Raw genomic sequence first — 16979 nt, 5'->3', positions numbered from 1 at the left:
GCAAATCTTTTTTGTAAGTATAGAAGCAGATGTATGAACAGTCCTTAATCTTCTGCTCTGTTAGTTTGATGACATCAATTGTAAAGAAAGCTGAAAAACTGAGCTAGTCACGATGTGAAACTCCTCTTCAAATCAGTCCCAAGCTCCTCCACAGTGAATTTACTTCACTACATGCCTCACGAAATGAAAACTTTCAGTAGCTCAGTTGGAACATTTCAAGAAAAAAAAAAAAAGAATTGTTCATGAACAAGAAGCAATCTTAGGAGTACCAAGGAGCTTCTCAACAGAGATGCCCTCCTGAGAGGGCATAAAAAGCCAATTGGGTGTAGAAAGCTGTAATAAAGGTAGTGACTTTTCAAAGAGGTACAATAGCCAGATGATCATTTGAACGTTAGTGAAGAGGCAAATTCCATGTTTGGTAACCAAGACTGTGCATTTACCTAATGTTTTTATTTCTGCCTGAAAACACTCCAATACAATTTCATCATTTACCTTCTCACTGTCAAACATCAACGCAGCAACTACCCACCAACTATCATCTTATAAAACCTATTTAGTATTCAAGATTTATCACCGGAAAACAAGCATGATAATCATATACCATCAGCAATGACTGCACACCATATTTATCACCTTAAATCCAAAGCACTATATTGCGGTGTCAACAAAAGAAACTAAAACTAAGCAGATAATCTAAAAGGGCTCCTCTGTGGAAAAAAAAAATGCAATTAATTCAGCACAGCAACAGTCCTTTAATTTTGGGGGGTTTTGTGTTTTTTTTTTTTTTTTAACTAACCCTTTGTTTTTCAGTCAACAAACAATTCTTTACACCATAGAAAAAGAATACATACCATTTGACAGCTAAGTTCTGCACCTCACCATTTTTATCTTCCAGTAATTTCAAAATCATCTTCACCACCTTTCTTTCACTGTCATCATCCAGCTTGATAGAATCTTTCTGTAGTTCCGTCATCAAGTCATTAGTAGCCATAAACCTGACAAAAGACAGTCAGATAATTATTGCTGAAAGAATATGGGTTACTCACAGTGCTCTACAAGTCAAGATTTTCAGTTTCCACCATTTGATATTAAATGAACCACACAGTGTTGAATTAGTGTTATCTACTTTGTGTTGCAAGTGGCATTTCTTCTACTTATACAATAAATAGGAAGAAAATTCGATTTTAAAACACAACTAAACTTTTAATTTTGTTATCACCTTGATGAGGATAGCTACACATCTTACCTCCACAGCTTACACAATGCTTCAGATGATCTCCATAACAAAGCTGACACTTTCTCCCATTTGAAGTAGTTCTTCCATTAGCTACACCAACTTTGTAAGCTACATCAAGCTAGTAAGAAAGTCTCATCTCTGCTCTGAGATTATTTAAAAAGAACTTTGAAGCAAGAAGAACAATACATTCTTCCAAATATTCTCCCACAAAAAGAAGGCAGGCATTAACAGAAATAGAAGTGAAACTTTGATTTATGCATTTTTCATCATCTGCCCAGACTGGTTTGTTTATAATCCAGACAATAGCCAAAGATATTTATCCAGTCCTCAATCCAGGGCGCAACACTGAAGTCTCAGATTAATTCTTGAGAGATCAATCAAACAGAAGAAGCTTTCATACCAACTAATTTGCTATTAAATTCTGCTGTCACACTGACCAACAGAAGAACATACTGAGAAATGACTTTCCAAAAATACTGCTTTTATGCCTCTTGTTTCTTTTCTTTCTGAAGTCTGCTTTCCAATCTGTTCTTCTTTCATGTCCTTTTTCTCAAGCAAAGTAATAGAGATGCTTTACTCAATTACAGTTCCCAGGGGCTTCACTACCAATCCCAACCCCAACCAAACGCCCAGAGAAAAAACAGTTTACAATTATCCAGTTGAGGCTGACATTTGGGCTTGAGATACATTAGCTGCAGACATCACTGCAGCTCAGGTCATACTTGGAAGGTTATCTCTACAGCCTGACCTGCTTGATACTTGTTTTATTGAAAATGAAAGCCAAGACTTCATAATCTTAACGTGCACCACAAACACCAGATGCCTCCCTTCATATAACAGACCCCAACTTCTTGTCTTTTAACACAGCCATTCCAGGCTAATAGTCTTAAGATGTTTCTCACTAAGATAAGTGAAGGCCTCACTCATTTTCCATTCACTCCAAGAATCCCACTGAAGCAATCTGACAAGAAACAGATGCTTGCATGATGGATGTGAACAGCACCAGCCCTTAAGCAGAGCAAGGAAAAAGGCTACTTGAAAAGTAAAGGTAACAGACAAATAGGATGGGAATAAGGACATCCACAAAGTCAAGCAGAACTAGAACTTTAAGAAAGTCATCTCCGCCTTACTGCTTTATTTACTTTCTTTTCTTAAACTTCATGGCCTCCTATCACGTCCTTGGTCAACAGCCCCCATTTCCTAGCCTTGTTAACTCTCAGCCCCTACTTGTGACAATTTCCTAGGCTCAGTAGAGCTCACACGTTGTCAGTTCATCAGCATTTCTGCACAAAGCTACAGCAGGGATCTTCCTGGCAGACAATAAAATAATCAAAATACCTAAACCCCACAGCTGTATGGGCAGGAATAGCGACTTTAAATCGAAGTAGCTGCTATTTCGAAACATGATTTGGAGTAGTTTAGATATGGTCTTTGGTCACAACTGCTTCCTCCTTGAACACATCAAAGTTCCCATGGTGCAAAGCAGCAGCATCTCTGTAGCTCAACATCCCCTGTGCACGGAGCAGTCATACTCTTCCTCTGTAAGCACAGCACTCCTCCCACAGCCCCAAAGTATACTGTCACCTTCCACTGCTGTCCATTTAGAACTTCAGTTTCTGGACAACAAATGTCCACAAACAATTGCAAGTTACTTTATCCAAAAACTGGAGGATTCAAATTTACAGTGAGATAGCTATTGAAGCCGATATCAACAACAATACCATCTCTCTTCAAATACACATGGTCTAAGAATAAAAACATCTATAAATCCTGGTACTTAGAACTACTATATCCATTATGCAAATACACATTACAAAGTTTTCATAAAAACTTAGCATAATGCTAACACAGCCAGTTTGTGAAGGCCTACCATCATTCATTTTTATGGTTTGTAGTTCAGATTCTAATCTAGGTCTCCATTTTTATTTTTTTTTTAATATTTCAGAATTCCACAGTTGTTCAAAGATCCTGGAATGGGTAATCTATTAAACGTATTCTCCAAAAGTTAAAACTTGTTCTGTAGTTAAGATGCATTGAGATGCATCATTTAGAAAGAAGTGCTTCCTACAGCTGCATCAAACAGGTATGAGCCATTTCTTTTATGCAAAAAGTTTTAAACTCACTGAAAATCAGAAGCAAATACATCACAGCATTTCCTGAGATATCCTTCCCATGAGTGCTAAAAGGCAAAGTTCACTTAACCACAGACGCATAACAAAATCGAGCTAAAAAATATTTGGTAATACTCAGAAGAGAAAAAAAAAATCTGTTTTTCAGTGCAATGAAACAAGTCAGGCAACTCCGAATTATGTGTTTCAGATTAACCAACTTCAGTTTTAAAATTTGGCAAATTTGCAATCTAAATTCTGCAGGTATTCTACCATAAAATTCCAACGAGGTGGACATGAAAAATATACACAAATGTGCCCAGTGCTTCAATAGTTCCATCAAAAGCAAGCAAAATGATTCCAAATCCATCTCTATGGTTATTTAACCTATTTTCTGTTAGATTTTAAAATGCTAACAAGAGATTCATTTGGATGTCACCAAGCTCTTGAACTCCAACCTAAGCACTGCAAAGCTGCAGCAATGTTGTAAAACCCAGGAATATTTCATACATATCTGTACTGATGCACTCTCTTCAACAGCCCAAAGCTTCAAACGTGAATTTCTGGCGACTCATCTCAATGCAGATGAAGAAATGTAATTATCTTTAAGCTAATGCTTTGTTAGAACTATGCAAATAGATGTATACATATTTAACTGATTACTGAATGATCTCCAGAGGTTCCCTTCCAGCCCCTACGATTGCAATACTATGATATTTCATTTTCTGTTTTCTTTTTTCATTTTTTTTTCTTTCCAGTTATAACAGAATAACCAAGCGATTCCGTAAGAAGTACCGCTCAGATCCTAAGCTCAGAAACACAGCTGCCAGTCCCCACAGAACTACGCTGGCTTCTCCCTCGGAACGCACGCAGTCTCAGAGGCAGCACCGAGCCACGCGGGGAGCGCAGAGCCGCTCTGCCCACAGCTGCGGCACCAGGGGCAGGGCGAGCTCCGGCCTAGCCGGGCCGACGCGTGGGGAACGGCGAGAGCCGCGCGCCCGGCGGCCGGGACGGGCCCGGCTCACCCGGCCCAGCCCCCCGCCCCAAGCAGGCCGCCCGCGGCCCGGCCCCGCGCCTCCCACGGCCGCAAGCACGGCACGGGACAGACGGCCCCGCTCCGCACGGCGGGCCGCCGCCTCCGCCCGCGGGCCCGGCCCCGCTCTCGGGCATCGAAGCGGGCACGGGCCCCGCCGGCACCGAGGCCTGCGGGCGGCCCGGGCCCCACCTGAAGTCCTTGTCGCTGGACGTCATCTTCTCCAGCAGGTTGGAGATGTGGTACGAGGCGCTCGCCATGTTGACGCCGGCGGCCTGCGGGAGGAGGAGAAGGAGAGAAGGAGGAGAGGGCGGCGTCCTGCCGGCCTCGCCGGCTCCACTTCGCCCGCCGCTGGGGACGGCGCGGGGCTGAGGGGAGGGGGGGGAGGCGGGCGGGCTCCGCCGCCTCCTGCGCTGCGGCTGCACGGGGGCGGACGGGCGGGGCGGCGGCCGCTCGCGCTCGGCGCGGGGTCGAAGGTCGCCGGGGGCCCCTCGCGCCGCCGGCGCCGCCGATTGGTTCCGCGCGCGGGCGGGTGGCGCCGCGGCGTACGTGGCGCGGAGCGTGCGCGGGAAGCTCGGGCCGCCCGGCCGCCGAGGACTACGAGTCCCGGCGTGCACCGCGCCGCCACCTCAGCCGGCGCCGTCGGCGGTGCGTGTCGGGATTTGTGGTTTAGTGGGACGACGGAGCTTGGGTTGGTGGCCGGGGCGCGAGAGAGCCGCTCTGGCGGCACTGCCGCTTCCGTGGTGGTCTGTGGGAGCTGAGCTGTCCGAAGGCGTCCGACAGAAACCAACAGCGGTGATGTGAAAACGCAGTGTTCCTGATGAAGAAAGGCACCTTCCTGCCTGTCCCGGCTGTATAAAACAGCTCCAAAACGCACGTGCTTCCAGAGGCCCTTGGAGACGCGGGGCAAACCAAGAGGTTTTTTACATGTGTTGGCACAGCTTGAAAACCCATGCCGACAAACGGCAGCAGCAGGCGGCAGCCAGCCGGGCTGAGCGCGTGCACTTTCCTGAGAGCTGCATCAGGGTTGTGCGGTGTGTGAGCAGCACAGGGCCTGGCACCTCCAGGCACGCAGCACAGCTCAAGCGTTGGTATCAGCAACCACGTAGAAGTGCACTTGTTCGGAGTCAACTTGGCCTACCTCCTTGCTGTACATGGCAGTCTTACTGCTTTTCTGGGCAGCCTTTCACAGCAGCTGAAGGAAGGCCTGTGTTCCTTACCAAGTGAACAGGAGCTCTGAGGAGAAAGTTTTAGAGGTCAGGTGGACGGTAGTTGGCCGTGAGCCAGCAGTGCGCTCAGAAAGGCCGGTGGTATCACAGAATCACAGAATGGCCAGGGTTGGAGGGGACCTCAAGGATCATGAAACTCCAACCCCCCTGCCACATGCAGGGCCACCAACCTCCCCATTTAATGCTAGACCAGGCTGCCTAGGGCCCCATCCAACCTGGCCTTGAACACCTCTAGGGACAGGGCATCTACAGCCTCTTTGGGCAGCCTGTTCCAGCACCTCACCACTCTCTCTGTAAAGAACTTCCTGACATCCAACCTAAATCTTCCCTCCCTCAACTTAAAACCATATCTTGGGCTGCATTAAAAGGAGCATGGCCAGCAGGTTGAGAGAGGTGATCCTCCCCCTCTACTCTGCCCTGGTGAGGCTGCATCTGGAGTACTGTGTTCAGTTCTGGGCTCCTCAGTTCAAAAAAGGACAGGAATCTTCTAGAGAGAGTCCAGCGAAAGGCCATAAGGATGTTTGGGACCTGGAACATCTCCCTTATGAGGAAAGGCTGAGAAACCTGGGGTTGGTCATCCTTGAGAAGAGAAAGCTGAGACGGGATCTCATCACTGTTTATAAATAGCTGAAGCATGAGAGTCAAGTAAATGGGGCCAGGCTCTTTTCAGTGGTGTGCAGTGATAGAACAAGGGATAATGGGCAAAAACAGCAACACAGGAAAACAATCATGAGGACAAACTTCTTTACTGTGAGGGTGACAGAGCACTGAAACAGTCTGCCCGGAAAAGTTGTAGACTCTCCTTCTCTGAAGATATTCAAGACCCGGCTGGATGCTTTCCTGTGCAATCTACTGTAGGGAATCTGCTTTAGCAGGGGTTTAGACTCAGTGATCTCCAGAGGTCTTTTCCAACCCCTGCAACTCTGATTCTGTGAACAGAAATCACAAGTGGCTCTGTTGTCATCCAGTCACCATGTACAAACAACTGTTTTGGAGCATACAGATGCTAATTGCTGTGCTGGAAAGAGAGCTCAATATTGGTGACAGGTCAGTGTTGTGGAGCAAAATGGGGAAAGGTAGGAATGAGGTGGGCAGCATGGAGTTTGATAGATGGCATTGCAGTGGGGTAGCATCTGAAGATGGAATAAGGGAAGTGGCAGTGGTCAGAGGGAGGAGGAGGATTTCTCAAGGAGAAATGAAAGACCTGCAATGAGAGGAAGCTCTCAGAAGGAGAGGCGGCCCTTTCAAATAGACCATTCACTCGTTTGACCATTTGCATTCATGTCATGGATCCTCCTCCACCACGTGAGGATCAGGTGGTTATGGGACAGTGAAACATTATCTATTAAAAAATGTTCTGCCTGCATGGTTACCATGATGCATTTTACTGGGTAAGCATATGAAATGAACCCCATGATAGAAAATGTTGTGTTATAGGAGAGGTCCTTTATGTCAATCACTACTATAGAATAAAGCGTTACCAGTGTTCATTGGAAGCAGATGCACTCAAGCTGGGAGTTAAATTTGTAAATTCTTACTGTTTCAAATTAGACACTAAACCAAACTACTTCTCACTTTGGGAATTCTACAAACATTCACTTATGATAAAGTCATTCATGCAGAGAAAAAAAAATCAGTTATATAGAACAAGTCTATTCCAGTTCATACTTCCAACTGATACACGTTTTGTACATAGTGAGGTTATATTCCCCAGTTTCCATCCCAGAGATTCTAATCAATTTTCTCATTTCCAGGGGTATTTTAACTTGCTTATTTTATTTTCTCAACTTTTTTTTCTCTTTTTTCATGTTGGGGTTTGGCATCGTCATGCACAAACCTCTTCCTTAAAGGTTCTTCAAGGACTGGACGAAGGTAGAAATGAATTCATAGCATAAAAGTCATGTCTCCCTCCTTCTCAAAGAGAATCATAGATGGGAAAATATTTGCATATCCAGGGATGATATTACAAGTAGGAACTTTTTCTTGCCATGGCTGTACAAGATGTAAATATGACTGATGGCCTCTAGCACATCCAGGATGCTTTGCGATCTTGTGCATTTTTTAAAGGATTTTAAAATCATTCAACATACCTCAGCCAGCTTAGCATACCACTTTTTAAACCTGGCTTCAAATTACTACCATTCAGGCCATGATGGAGGAAGTCGAAGTATCTTTTTGTTCAAGTACTTTATTACAATTGGGATTCAGTTATTGTAGATGCAGTGTTCCAGAGGAAGTTAGACACAGATAGAGGCTAATTGAGAAGAGATTTTTTCCAGCTGATAGCAAACAGCTTCACAGATGGAGTGGTACTCCTGATCTGTTCCCTGTAGACATGCATATTAGATGCTCTTGGTTCATTCACAAAGATAGCTGAAAGCTTAATTAAATGCTGGAACCTGAAAGGATTTATCTTGCTTTATACTTGCAAATATATTCCCTAAATGCTGAAGATGAGAGAAGAGCAGTGTTCGTTTAGAGATGCATTCACAGCACCAGAATTTGAACCCTCACCAATTTGCTCTTTCACTTCACAAGAGGGTTGTGAGCCCATGATTGAGAGAGGAAACTAGGAATGCGCTGCATGTTGATATATCAGCATGTAAAGAGCTATAGCTTCACTAGGCTTAAAGGGAATCCTTTAGGATGACAAATTTAAAGCTGGTTATCAGTTTTTACAGCTGGTTTTGGGGAAATAAAAGGAAAATTGCTGTTCCAATTCAAAAGCTGCTCACTGCCTTAAGCGGATATTTTGAGCCAGAAAACCTCACAGTGCTGGTTTATCACTTAGATAGGTGACTGACTTTGTACATCTGAACTTTGAATCCTGACACAGACTGGAAGAAAGACTTTAAACATTTTGTTGGATGATTATAGTAAGAAAACTGCATATGGAGTCAGAAAAGTGATCCAGAGTTAAATATGGAAGAAACAGAAGAAAGAATGATATGACAATTTAACTTACAGTAAACAAATAGAAGTAACAATATTCCATATATTAGACCAGTCACATGGTTGAATGTGTGTTTTAAATGCTGTAATGCGTTGTACAAAGTACTGTGTTCCAAGAGATGGAGAGGGATTAGTTATAGAACTGAAAACTTGGCTCTGGAATTTTAATCATAGCATTTCTCTGCTAAGATTTTTTTAAAATTCCTCTATTTTCTCTTTTCTTTATCTTTTTTTATTTCTAAATTTAGATGACGTTCCACAGAAAATGATAGCAATTTCTGAAGTAGGACACATTTGGAACGAAACATATCATCAGCTTATTTTCACCTTAGAAGACCAAAGTTTTAGTTGTGGGGTTTTTTTCTTCTTACAGATAGAAAATTGTTCACACAAAACTTAAGTAAAAATCTCAAGGTATCTACATAAAAACAATTTAAAGCATTGATGCTACTGTATTGATTCTCAGGAGTAGTCAATATGGATTCACCAAGGGGAAATCATGCTTGACCAAGCTGATAGCCTTCTATGACATCATCACTGGCTGAGTAGATGGGGGAAGAACAGTGGATTTTGAGTATGTTGACTTCAGCAAGGCATTTGACACTGTCTCCCACAACATCCTTGTTATGCAGCTTAGAATATGTGGGTTAGATGAGTGAACAGTGAGGTGGATTGAGAACTGGCTGAGTGGCAGAGCTCAGAGTGGGTCATCAGCAGCACAGTCTGGTTGGAGGCCTGCAACTAGTGGTGTTCCCTAGGGGTTGGTGCTGGTTCTTGTGTTGTTCATCAGTGACTTGGATGGAGGGGTAGAGTCCACTCTCAGCAAGTTTTCTGATGAAACAGGTGGACAGATTGGCCGACACACCTGAAGGGTGTGTTACCATTCAACAAGACTTGGACAGACTGGGTCCTTGTGGACAACGGGTTGGCCATGAGCCAGCAATGTGCCCTTGTGGCTAGGAAGCCCAGTGTTATCCTGGGGAGCATTAAAAAGAGCATGGCAGGAAGGTTGAGGGAGGATATCCTGCCCCTCTACTCTGCTCTGATGAGGCCACATTTAGACGACTGCATCCAGTTCTGGACTCCCCAGTTCAAAAAGGACAAGGATCTCCTAGAAGGAGTCCAGTGGAGGGCCACAAAGACAAGGACCTGGATCATCTCCCGTATGAGGAAAGGCTGTGTAACCTGGGTCTGTTCAGCCTGGGGAAAAGAAGACAGAGGGAAACTGATAAATGTTTATAAATATCTAAAGGGAGGCAAATGGATGAGGCCAGGCTCTTCTCAGTGGTGTGTAGTGATGGGACAAGGAGTAATGGCCTACAACTTGAACATAGGAAGTATCGTACTAACACGAGGAAGAACTTCTTTATGGTAAGGGTGGCAGAGCACTGGAACAAGTTGCCCAGTGAGTTCAACTGTCAAATGGGCTGAAGGGTGAATGAGTCTTGCTGATCACTCCTTGGCTTTCCAGTCAATGAACCAGCTTATGGATGGGGATCAGTGAGTCTCGGTATGATACTGTGGCCAGTGCACTGTTGGAGTTGCAGTCAGCACCTGCTGTTCTTTGATCCTCAGCAACCGCACGATAGAAGGGTACACCAGAGACTGGGCAAAGTAGAGAGATTCTTAATTTTCTCTGTATTTAGGGTAGCTGTGCCAAAAGCCAATTGCTACCCTTTTCAGTCCTTGAAATACCCTCTCCTGAGGCAGTCTATGCCTAGGATGCATAGAGCCTTTGGACCAGTCACAATGGGGTACTTTTTGACACGCCTTCCCAATTAGGCTCACTTTGGCCTCCAATAGCCAGCTGTTGGGATCCCCCTGTCACTCCAGAAATACAGACAGGTTCTGCCTTTTTATAAGCTAATGGCATTAGGGCACACAGTATACCAGTGTCCTCTGCAGCCTTGTACTCCTGTGTTTCTGATGTGCCAGGCCATGGAATCCACACAGTCCTGTAGATCCAATTGCTCTTTTCCCCTTCATGGCTAGAAGCAGGGCCCCTCTAGTCCTGATCAGAGTATCCTTCCTTTTTGTAAACGTGAAACAGAATTTCTTTCATTAGGGTCAGAAGTACCATCAGCCCTCCTGCTCCCCTTAGGTGCCTACCCAGCAGAAACCAGGGCAGTAGTTCTTCTAGAACCACTTTTGGTTGTTATTTTTCCTTGCAGTTTGCATACCTGAGCTTCTAGGGTTGAGGTAAGTTCACCATCCCACTTCCTCTGGTCCTTCCCATGGTCATGCAGGTAAAACCACAGGGTGCCATGTGCTGTATGTCTATGCTGCTCTCTCTCTTGAGCAGGAAAGCACTGACTTAAGAGCTGATGTATTTGTCTGCACAGATGAGGAGGACGATATTTACCTTCTGGTTGCTAAACAGAAGCTATTTGCAGCTATTTGCAGTGTCTGTGGTCTGCAGTTTCCAAACATTTGCCACATCTCCACAGGTAGAAAGTAAAATTAATCTCTCAAATAAAATCTGGCTTTACGCATGAGACAGAAATGTAGATTCTCAGATATTTATCTTTGTATTATTTTCATACCAAATGAACTTAGTTTAGAGGACAAATGTTTTTGGTTTTTTTTTTCCATCATTACTACCTCTTCTGAAAATTAATCCAGGTTGGTTTTCTTTTTGATTGACCGCGTGCATTTTCATTCCTTGTAACTCTAAACTTGTAATACCTTCAGAGTAAATTATATCAGCATACCCAGCTTTCTTCTTATAATGATCTCAGCAATGTCCTGATGACACTTGTCACAAGTAAACTTACAAGCGCTTGTTTAATTGGAACTTCCGATGTTGAACAACATTGTTTGTGTTTCAAAAGTACTACAAGTACAAATTATGTGAAGTTTTTTTGACTGTTCGGGCTTATTAGAGCCAGAGATAGCAGTGCTGTGAATTTTATTTGTTTTGGAACCCACATGGCCTTGACTGACCAGATCAATAATTCTGAAATTTGTATGTTTTAACATTGGCTATTTACACTGTGAGCCAAACTTTGTCAAAGTGGACATGAAGACTATTCTCCTTTTTGTAGTATTTTAAAACACTGCTGTTATTGTGTTGATTCTTTCTTAGGAGTTCTTCATTTCAGGACAGTGAATGTGCTGTCTCCCTCATGTATGAGACTAGCAGAAAAAGAAACAAAGATGGAAAAATATAAATATTCCTCCATGAATCAAGGTGACTAGAGAGGTCTAAAACGAAATTGGAATGAATAAGTTTATGGAACTGAGTATAACTTGACTGAATCTAATTTTGTGTAGCTAGACTGACTCATCCACAGGATTGTCTAAGGTGAAGTGACTCAGTGACACTCTCCTCTTGGAGCAGATGATGCCAATTGCCAGCTTGCATCATTTGAGCAACCAGCAGAGTCCACTCAGGATGCATCTGTGTTGGCTACCACAGACTGACTCATGTTTGGGGCTTCTTATGCCCTGTGGATGTTTCAATGAAAGGCTGTATTAATCATCAGCTTGCACGTTGAAGCTGTGTGGCCTCTTAATATGTGATGTTTTCTTTTCGTTTTGCTGTTTGGGAGATGAACTCAAATTAATGGTAAGACCCACTGTCATACAAAAAGCTAAAAATCTCCAAATCAAGTGCAGATTAGGACCTGTCTTTATAGTTTCCAGTCATTACTTATTTTTGCAAGGAGAATAGTGGCATAGCACCATAACAGGCTGAAAATCCATGAGATCACTTTTGCTGCTTGCACCTACAGAACTGCCACTGCTTCCTTCATAACCTTGAGTCATATGATGCTTTGAATCCAAACCTTTAAGAGGATGAGTGGTAAGGTCCAAATCCCAGAACATACCAATGTGCTCACTTGTGAGAGAGCTGCATCACTTCCTTCTTATCTATACTTAATTAACTCAGCCTAGCTTGTTTGAGTCAAGAACACCTCAACTTTGCATGGAGGCAAGGCTGCTGAATGGGCTGGGGTGTCCAAATCTGACCAATATCCATTGGAACCTTAGGGCCAAAATTGTTTTCCTCTTTGGTAAGCCATTAACTACATTCTTAAATAAATATTACTGAGGTATTCATAACATTCTAGGATTAACAGCCATGTATTGTAATACCTGGGAATGGGCTAAACTTAGGAGTGAATGTTTGAACTTGTTAGAACCACCATTAGAATTGTTAAACCCTCTGGGTATGTGCAATTTCTATTCTATTTATAATGAATATGTATATAATTGAGTAGGACTGCCAAGCATTGGTGGCTGCCGTGTAAATTTATGTGTGTGAATGGCAAATGCAAAACAAAGTATCAAAAGAAGCAAGAATGCTGGACAAGAATCTCATATATCTCACGTGCATCATTCAAGCAGGAAGAGGCTCTTAAAAGAAAAACATCTGCAATTAGTTATAATAGTTTTGATATAATTAGATGCCAGTAAGAAAAATACGTATCAAAAAGAGTATGTTTAAATTTCAAAACAATCTTCAGAGATACCTCCTGTTGTTTTGTTATCTCTCTGGGAGTTAATGATGCCAGTACTTTACACTCAGAAGACTTTTCTATCAAAAAGTCAACCCATGCTGCTACAGAATAATCCAGAGGAATGTAATTTAGAAAACAAAAACAGTTCCACAAAACTTTTCAATCTTTTCATGTGTCAAAATGCTGAGTCCTATTACATAAGTGCTGCTTTTCAGTCAAGGTTACACACTTGATTTAATTTCTTTTTAAACATTTTTGTGGTATCACCAATTTAAGGGCATCTTTTCATCTCTGTATTCAGCTACTGTGATACAGGATTATGGCTTTGTTCTCTTATCGTGCAGCAGAGGCCAAAATTAGACTATTTTAGAAGTTTTTTATGCTACCAGCCAGTTCTTCAGAGAGTCTGGAACTAATATTACTGTAAAAGCAATGTCATTTGAAAGGATGAAATACAGAGAGACGATTGTCTACTCACATTCCACTAGATAAAGATGATTTTGTCTCTCAATGATTTCTAAGAGTATACTCAAACTCTGCTCCTGTAATATTTCTGGATGATGCAATGCATTTTTTGGCAATAGAAATATATATACATATTTTTTTTGTGTGTGTACCTGATGTCATCATTTATGGCCATGCAGACCCAACGTGAAAAAGCTGATCTCATGGCATTTTGCAGTCAAATGTCTCAATGTGAACAGTGTCACTGTCTGCAGCTGTGATGACATGGAGGTCAGGAAGATGCAGTTTTGCAGCCTGGCCGCCATCAAGCAGTCATCAGTGTGGAACTGCAGGACAGGGCCACTGCAAGGAGAAAATGACCTCTGCTAATCTCTTCTCTCAAAATCTATGCTGCCAAGAAGCAGAGAAACAGACTGAAAAAAATCTACTAGCCTCGGTTGTGTCTGAGTGCTGTTGTCCCTTTGAGATACAGGACGTTTTTACTTCCACTTTACTGTTTTGATTAAACCATAGAGGCTCATTGCTCTCAGGCCCTCTTCTTGTGTTGCTTTGATTCCTTGTGCTTCCTTTTGCACTGCTTTCTACATGATGTTAACAGGGTCATACTGTGAACCCAGCAAAGGCCAAGAACAGCATGATCTCTGTGTATTATGTTAAATTTACACAGCATCAGCTGCTGAGACTGAAAGAGAATTTCCATTATCCCTTCACAGCCTACAGTTAGGCATCTGGCTGCAAGCCTGTGATAGCATCATGGAGGAATGCTTTCTACATGCTTCAAGGTCAGCCTGTAAATATAGTTATTTAATGGCAATGGAACTATCCAATTTTAGTCAAAACTCACAAAACTTACTAGAAGGGCAGAAATACCTGTGGGAGGAAATTTTTTTGTTCAGAACTGTTTGACCACAAACTGATGCAGAGAGTTTTTATTTCAAGAAGTCAACTCCACAATTACGTTTCTGTGTGGTGACTCATCTAGGAGTGCAGTAGTGCAGTACCTGCAGGGCAGTCAACAGAGACTGGCAGTGATCCATATTTATTCATACTTTTGGGAGATTGGTGAATTGTGTAACATGGGTTTTGAGAGCCATCTTAGATTCAAGGTTGTCTTAAATACAACAAAGCACTTTCTGAGAACAACTGAGTGAATGCAGCATTACACCCCTTCGATTCTTTTATACTAGTGACCACCTACGTGTCCAGTTAGATAATTCATAATAAATTTGCTTCTGTGAGTGATTATCAATAAAACTGGTATGAAAATCCATTTTCATACAATTTGTTAAACACTGACCAAAAAAGCAAATGTTATGCTGAACTATATTCTAATTTGTGGACAGGGGAGAATGAAAATTGTCACTCAATGTACATGTCTTTCAGGATAAAGCACTGGGTCATTTTGGGGCTACTGTTAGAAGAGAGAGGATAGAACAGTTGCATGGTGCAATTATTCCTACATTTCCTACCAAATAAGAAGTCTCCTGTAAAATTGCTCTGTTTGTAGTTTCTGCCTCAAGATAACTGTTGCACCTGCTGCTCAAAGATTAAACTACATCTGTTGGAAAGAAACTGCCACTTGGGGTAGCATTTGTTATCAAATGACATTTTTTGTTTATTTGTACTGCTAGGGCTGTAGAATTAGAAATTCCCTTCTTCATTTTAAACTTTATTGTAGATCCTCACTGTAGAAGTTGTAGATGTCCCATCCCTGGAGGCACTCAAGTCCAGGTTGGATGGAGCACTGGGCAGCCTGATCTGGTAGGTGGCAACCAGCCCATGGCAGGGGGTTGGAACTGGATGGTCTTTAAGGTCCCTTCCAACTCAAGCCATAATAATTTATAATAATGTCAAGGCTTTAAACTTTATAGTAGGAAAAAGGAAAAATAAAGCATATTTTCTCATATGTTTCTCTACAATAAAATGCCTGTATTATTAATACTTCAGCCATGTAAGTAATTCCATATTCACTCAAAAACCACTTAGGTACTCCAACAAGTATAGGCTGTCATTACTACAAACTTTATTCTTTTGTGGTCATCTCTATTAAGTACTTCACTCCCTGGCACCACAACCCCTTCTAGTGGCACTGCTGGTAAACCAACCCTTATGCCAAGTATTCTTGATGCGTGTAAAATATAGGATGAGAACAATAAGAAAGTAAGAACTGTGGCTACTTTTGAAAAATAAAGTTTATATATGGGGATGTTCCTCAGCATGTGTACTTTAGAATGTTTGCAGCAAGCTTTCAGTGTGGATATACATAATGTAAAACAATGTTCCTTTAAAGAGGTATTTGATGACAGCTGTTCTTTAACTTTGTACAGCCTGTATTCCAGAAGATTTTCTTTATGGAGATAAGCTCAGTAACATTCAAGAGTAGTAAATTATAGAATTATCAATGTTCACATTTATTTATTTAGAGAATTAGCCATTGGAAATATATCCACAGGGCTTTGAAATTATTTAGTATGAAACTAACTAATCAGAGCCTTTCACAAAATAAAACAAAGGAATAGTGGCTGAATACACATCACTATTTTTGACAAATTGATATGAATCATTCAGTCCCTCAGTGTTGATTCTGTAGTGATACATTCTGTTTTGACGAGATCACTCTCTCAAGCTGTCTTTCTTTTGGCACTTACAGTTGGTGGCATATAGAGTCTAGTAAGGCCCAGCTTCTGATTCATTTTCCCATCAGGGAGTAAACTATCTGTATAAACAGAATCAGGTGAAGATTCAAAATGGAACCTAGTAATTCACTGCTATATGATGTTGGTCCCCATCAGTAGTTTTCATGAAAATCTAAAGCAAGAGGTTTAGAATGTATGTACCATAGTTTGAGTGTCATCTTAAGAGACATCATATTTTTGCTGAATATAAATGCCTGAAGAATTAGGCTACACTTCTACAAAGAGGAGCAAAATAGACCATCAAAAAGCACCTGTTCTCTGGATAGAACATCAAAAGTAAGAATTTCCTGGGTATTTCTGGTGATTAGGGAATGCAGACAAAGTGCAAAAGAAATGAATGATACCCAAAATGCTGAATGATATCAAGAATTGATGGAGCAATCAGACCTTCTTGGGTCTTTGGTTTCAAAGAATTGTTTCTTTACAGTAGAAGAAGAAAAACGTAGCAATCATAACCCACAATTTGAGAATGGAAGATGCAGGGAGAGCAATATTCCATTACAGTTCATTTTTCCTTTTTTTCCCTGGAGATGACAAAGTTTAACAACAGCTGAAATCAGGTTGGTATAGACAGTTATTGTTTCAGCTTTCATCACTATTTCATTACTTGCCATCAGTGAATATTTTCAAACAGCACATCCAGTCTTTAACATAGCTCTGCTCAAGTGATGCACCAAGACAAGCTTAGAAAGGAAATGCTGGATGATTATTTAATAACCAATTATTTAAATATGAGAAAGAGTTAAAGGAAATATTAAAAATAGTGTGCATTGAATTGCAAGCAGGAAATAGTTTC

At 41.9% G+C, this 16979-nt stretch overlaps 1 protein-coding gene across 1 annotated transcript in view; it reads right to left on the bottom strand.

The window, feature by feature from the left end:
- Positions 1-4771, bottom strand: part of CAND1 (cullin associated and neddylation dissociated 1) — a 30227-nt gene extending 25456 nt beyond the window's left edge. The window contains exons 1-2 of the mRNA XM_031589503.2: positions 4571-4771; positions 852-995 (exon numbers count right to left, since the gene is read on the bottom strand). Coding sequence (XP_031445363.1) covers positions 852-995; positions 4571-4638 — 212 coding nt within the window. The 5' untranslated portion in view covers positions 4639-4771. The remainder of the gene's footprint in view (positions 1-851; positions 996-4570) is intronic.
- Between the last annotated feature and the right edge of the window lie 12208 nt (positions 4772-16979).

Source organism: Phasianus colchicus, chromosome 1 (genome assembly GCF_987193195.1).
Source record: "Phasianus colchicus chromosome 1, bPhaCol1.hap1.1, whole genome shotgun sequence".
NCBI classification, from domain to species: Eukaryota; Metazoa; Chordata; class Aves; order Galliformes; family Phasianidae; genus Phasianus; species Phasianus colchicus.
This window is presented reverse-complemented; position numbering and strand designations above follow the sequence as displayed.